Consider the following 6,385-nt stretch of genomic DNA (forward strand, 5'->3'; position numbering starts at 1 on the left):
TATGGTAAAGAGTGAATTGTTAAAAAAAACTGTGTGAAACTGCTTTTAAATTGTTTCTGAATTAGTTTTATGTGAGAAACAAGATTTATGAAATGAGTTCGCTTGATCGTGATGCCGGTAGAAAATTTGAGTCGGGTAGTTCAAAAAGGAAACGACCTATCAAAAGAAAACAGGTAGAAGAAAATCTACGTGGGTCTTTATATAAATATATGAAAAGTGATGGTCAAGAAACCTCTAGAAACCCTTCATTGACTGAAAGTGACACATTACTGCACTGTAACCCTAACCCAGCTGAAATTATTCTTTCAACATCGTCATGGGTGCTGCTGCCACCTAGTAATAATAGCGAGGATAATGAGTCAACATCATCATTGTCTCTTACGCCACCGCCGCTGTCAACCCTATCCAGCCAAGAATACGTATCTGAGTCTATGTTTACATTCATGACTTGCAGAATTGAAAATCTGAATCCTCAAAATGACCCAGGTTTGTGGTCATTAACAATTACTGATGTAGACCAAACTGAGATTGTATTAAAAGGTCCAATCCGGGTTAAAGTTAATTTTTTCCCTGTAAATGATAATGGATGGCGATTCAGCGAATATCATTACAGTAAAATATTAGCTAGTGGTGAAAAACTTGACAAGTGCTGGATGATTTATTCACAAACAAAGGATGCCGTTTACTGCTTTCCGTGTCGAACGTTCGGACTAGAAAATACAAGAGTGTGTGATTAAAAATACTTGGATGATTACCTAAAGTCTCATGAATCTAGCTGACTGCACAAAGATTGTATGTTGAAATGGTTCATTTTTAAATCCTGTGTATATCTTTTAAGGCATTTATATACCTTAGTTTATCATCATTAATAATTTGTTGTCGTAGACCGGATGGCCTAGCGGTCAAGATGGCAGCCTACCGCTCTGGAGGACACAAGATCGAATCCGAATGGGTCAAGGATTCCTTAGGACATTTTCGGGGGGGTCCGTTCGCATATGTCGGGTCCAGTCTTTCACCACCCTGTCGCCGGATTGTGTGCCTGGCCGAACTCTAATGGGCCTGCTATACTCTTATAGCAGGACCATTAGGGTTTGCTCTCTTAGTGTCCACAGAGTGGAAAGAGTAAAAAAATAATAATAATTTGTCGTTTTTATGTTTGTTAACTTTTATAAATCTTCTAATATAATATTTTAAAACTCTAAATTTATTCATTTATAACTTTTGCATTTCTTGTCAATCATCAGAAATACCTACTTTCAATTCACATACTTTGCACAAAAGAGAAGGGCCTCGCAAAGATCTGCCGCCCGGAGCCTCGCAATGGTTAAGGCAGCCGCTGTTGATTATATAGTATTTTTCTTAAATAAGATTGAACTGGGGCCTACTGTAGACCTGTTCACGCCATATAACCCAGCAACATTAGGCATCTTTTGCCCACTCTCTCTACCTTTGCTATTATACTCTCACCTTTCGAAAAGAAAAACAGACGCAAAACTTAACGAGTGCCCGCCCGACAGTCTCGGGAATACACAAAAGAATTGTTTTGTCAGAAAAATAAAAGGCTGGAATTACAAGGAAGTATTTCAAAGTTCGGAGGAATACTATCCGATCGGTATATACCAGCTTGAGCGTCGATGTCGAAAAGTTTCGAATTGTTGCCGGAAGAGAATGGAAGACCAATCGGTATTCATTATTTTACGCCGCTTCTTGTGTTTGTTCTCTGGGGTGTTCGTTTTCCGATCACGTTTTCGTTGTCCGAACATAAAAATCTTTCGCGAAAGTGTTCGTTAACCGATCACCCACTGTATTGCACTTGTATTAATTAAATTTAAAATATTATAGTTTAATTACATTTAAAGTTCGTAAGAGTGATCAAATATAGAATAAATACGGTAATTGATTATTTCAATATAAATTTCACCTAACTAAAGATCTGTCCTTGCAAAAATCCAAAAATGTCCAGATTATCAAAGTTCTGCAATAAAAATTTCATCAATCAGCTCACATCGTCCGTCTGCAAAACCTTGACTTTATGGACTGTTCATTATTGTTGTTATTTATGTGGCAGAAAAACCTGATATCTCTTATTTAAATTTTCAAATCCAGTTAAAAGTTGTAATAACTCTATATTACTTAGTAGCAGGCTTTAAATGTAAATAACATTAAACAAACATCATAAAATTCTATTCCACGTAAATTTTGCATATAGTGAACCTTCAGTGAAATTTATTGCTAAGGTTTCTTTGAAATTCTAATTTGACATTTATTTTATAACCGATTTCAAAGAACAATATTAATTTTAAGCTGAAATTAACATGAAAATAATATTATTGAAAATGTTTTTTCGAAGTTTCAATATCTGTTAGTCTGATGGGAGAAAGAAAGAAAAAAAAAAAAACGAATTATCCTCTACATCATATAGCACGAGAATAAGGTGCAAATTAGAGAGCCTATAATAAGTGTGTGACCATATAAAGAATACTTTTGTATTGACAGTTGGTGATCACGTAACCTTAAGCTGCCATTATTCTTCCAAACGTATTAGCGAGATCAGAACGAAAGTTTCATGGATAAATTTTATCGTCTCTACGTTCGTTGTCTGCAAACAAATTAAAATTAAAAATTATGTTTAGAGAAAAAACAATGTAAAGCGGAAGGTAAAAGAACAGTTCGCTATAATTATGCAGAACAATAATGTAAATTTAAATACGGGAACGTTAGGAAATTTTTGTAAACTATATCAGGGTATTTCACCAACATTGCCTAATCGTGGTATTTGTAAATCCAGCGATTAGACTAATACCGAGATTACTGACGCGAGGATTTCACCAACAAATTTTAGCGAAGGATTAGTAAATCCCGAGATATTAAGAACAGGATTAGTGAATCCGATAATCTCNTGATAGTTGTTAATCCTGCGATTTGCCTAATCGTCTGTTGGTGAAATAGGGGGTATAAGTGGTTCTTAATGAGTTGAACTGTATACGATTAGCCCACTGAAAAGGCCTTTTATAGGCGAAATGCATTTGGGGAGCTTGTCAGTAATGTAAATAAAAAGTATTTTTTCTCTGCAAACTGATTCTTTTTATACCTTTTTAGCTTTAATTTTTTTAATAATCATTATTGGTTTAATGTTTTAACGCTTTTATTTTTAGGATAGAGACGGCCTATGGCTCGGGAGATTTTGGATCAATGCCGGCCCAGCCATCCGGGAAATTTCGCGCGTGGTCCGGTTAAGCTTTTTCTTTTATTTTTTCCGCCCCGCGGGCAATAATCGGGCTCTTTTATCGAGCCGCGACTGCAACCGACACATTCGGGATCGTCGGCCGCGAAAAACTACCGGAAGTTTCGATCCGTCGGGATTCATTCCCGGTTCCACGTGTTCGTCGCTCGACCATCTATGATAACGGGGCGTTCCTATATTCCGGCCGGCAAAGGCCGCTGGTGGTAGTATGTTATGGTGGAAAGTGACACGACATCCCGCACGGCTCGGATAGTTTTGTTTCGGTGTTCACTATGTGGTTTCACCAATGAAAATTTAAAAGCTGAAAGCTCGGGTCAATGCACGCAGTGACGTGTCGTCTCGAATATTTTTCGAACGGTAGCCGGCATTCTAATTTTTTCGTGAGTACTTTTAATGCTCTGTCGGCAAGACGATCCATTTTGTAGTTGAATTTTATAGTTGGGACTCTTAACTTTCGTCTCCAAAAACGCAATTTTAAAATCATGGATTCCTCAGTCACGACACCGGTATTCAGGCGCCGCTATCTTTGTTCTTTTATCCTGGTTCTTAAATACCTATAAACGGCAAAGCACACTCGTAACTCCTGTAGTAGCCAAGGTCCATAAACATAAGGTCGGGACACCAATGTTCCCTATAGAGCCGCTATTTTCGATCCGCAGTTCCAAGGTTACGATATAGATTTCGTGCTATCTACGAGTTTGAGCCACAGAATTCCGTTTATAATTTTAAATAGAGTATGTTTTTCATTTAGAAGTTACTCTTGACACATAATTAAAGACTTTAAATTTTTACGAAACACGACTTGGAATAACAGATGGCGCTGCGCGCAAACTTGGGAATTTCGAGTAGTTCGTTACTTTTTACGAAGGAAACGGTGGTTTCGCCGGTATGAAGTCGAAAGTCGTAGGTTTATGCATAAGTTCGGCCGTCGGATGGAGTTTGGGAATACAGTTCGAGAAATGGAGGACGTCTACCGTACGGGCTAAGACTTTAATAGAAGACCAAGCGGATTCCGCACCGATATTACCGCCGAATAGAATCGGACAGATCGCTAGATACGGATTTCCCGGAACCGGAAACGTAAGGGCTTTGGACGATTTCCTTCTGTCCTACGACTTCAGAAATCGAATAGCTTACTGGACTCTGGAGCATTTAACTTACGACAGACTTCATCCCAATTACAAAGTAGACAGAAGTAAATGCGAATTCGTCCAAGACGAATCCATCCACGCTCTCTTCCGATCCACTAACGACGACTTCAAACGTAGCGGTTACGACAGAGGACATTTGGCTGCCGCCGGTAACCATCGAATGAGTCAGAAGCACGTGGAACAGACGTTTTTTCTCAGTAACATCGCTCCTCAGGTGAGTTATTAATTTAAGGGCTCGTTCGCATTAGTCAAGTAACCTGAAACCACTTGACCTCTTTGAACCTTTTGCGTTTCGAGTCAAATAACAACTTGAATGGTGTGAGTCTTACTTGTTTACTGCTAGTTAATTAATTAAAGGGGCCTGCTTTTGATTTTGAAAAGTTTATTACCTTGACGAGACACGAGTGATAAGAGTAATGAAAAGATAAGTAAATTTTTCGAAATCACGAAAAATACGATGTTTGCTGGAACCGCCCTTCGTTGACAACAACTAGGGTTTCTCATTTCCCGGTGTTTTGCTTGTCCTGGGATAAATTAACTATTTTTTAAGATATACAAAATATCTTACAAGTTAGAATCAAATGATATAATTATTTTTCATTTTTTTTAAAGTAATTTAATACGTTCTGCAACTTCCAAAATCATATTAATAATACTGTGTAAGATATATATTAAAAATTACCTTCGAATTACGTACAAATTTTCACAAATAGAAGAAATTTATAAAAGTTTGCTGGAAACTGCATACAACAACAACAAAAAAAAAGCTTTGAATTGAGTTAAAAATTAAAAAATATGAACTTAGATCAAACTTCTAACTTAAAAGGTAATTTTCGTTTTTTAAATAAAATATAATACAAAATATTGTAAATTTTTATAAGATTTTAAAAAGCAAAGATGGTCGATACTTCGATCACACAATCTGATTCTTATTTTAGTAATGAAAAGTCTTGCTACCGAGAATGCCCTTTCTGATTCGATTGATGTTGGTGGAAGTGTGTTTAATGCATTTAAGAGAAGACAGATATGTTTTTCTCACCCGTAGCCTGGAAGATTTCTAGTTCGTTTTCGAGATTGTAGTACTTCTTTCACTCTCTAGTATTCTTGATTTGTCTACCTGGACTGCTTTAATAGAAACATTATAGCCCAATAATTTGGCAGTTCGTTTGTCTTTAATAATCGGGTTTATGAAGAAAATCTTCGTACTTGCATATTTCGTACTCGTTTGTATCTTTGCCTAATTTACGCAACCTGGCATTACTCAGTTATTGAAGCTACTGGGCATGGTTAAAAATTAAGACAGCATGAGCACAATTATTCCAGATATTACAGGTTCTGACAAGTAAAGAATTTTCAGAGTCCTGCCACAAATAAGCTACATATTGATTATTGACCATTTGTGAGGCGCCATAATGAGCAAAAATTTAAAAAACTAATAAGTAGGTTTAAAATTAATAAGTATAAATGTATTCTGACAGTTTATGAGTTAATTATACTTTCTATTTGCAAAATTTCCTCAACCTGAACACAAAATAAGAAAAAAGTGAATTTTTAAGAAATTTGCAGAATTTCCCAGGATGAGAAAAATTTCTCAAATATTCTCCGGGTTAAAAAAAACAACTGGGATCTTGTTTGAGAAACCCTAACGACAACTAATTCAAATTAGTTGTACTTTAGCTGTAATATTGACATGATTTTGATTGCCTGGAAAAGGCTATACGATATGATTACTGTATTATTGAATAAGTCCTTACAAATACATATGCTGTTTAACAGATTACATACTTGTCTTAATAAATGGTTGCAAAACAATGTAAATAGCCAAAAGAACCCAGGTAGAAACATAGATATTGTGTTTTTTGGCACTCAATACAAATATTGCAGAGATATTAGGATATTGCCACTCGTTAAATAATGTAATGTGATTTCTAGTTTCATTCTTACTTATATTGTCTAAAATGTGTTGATTTTTTTCTGTATCTTATTGACA

The 6,385-nt window shown here is 36.1% G+C and overlaps 1 protein-coding gene across 1 annotated transcript; it reads left to right on the forward strand.

Moving 5' to 3' along the window:
- Positions 1 to 3,436: 3,436 nt before the first annotated feature.
- LOC111621766 (endonuclease G, mitochondrial-like) lies at positions 3,437 to 4,864 on the forward strand. Its single transcript, XM_023364008.1, has one exon. The coding sequence runs from the start codon at positions 4,133 to 4,135 to the stop codon at positions 4,619 to 4,621; it is 489 nt and encodes a 162-aa protein (XP_023219776.1). The 5' UTR covers positions 3,437 to 4,132; the 3' UTR covers positions 4,622 to 4,864.
- The last annotated feature ends 1,521 nt before the right edge of the window (positions 4,865 to 6,385 follow it).

Source organism: Centruroides sculpturatus, unplaced genomic scaffold (assembly GCF_000671375.1).
Source record: "Centruroides sculpturatus isolate CEXI.00-Female unplaced genomic scaffold, Cexi_2.0 scaffold153, whole genome shotgun sequence".
Classification (NCBI taxonomy): domain Eukaryota; kingdom Metazoa; phylum Arthropoda; class Arachnida; order Scorpiones; family Buthidae; genus Centruroides; species Centruroides sculpturatus.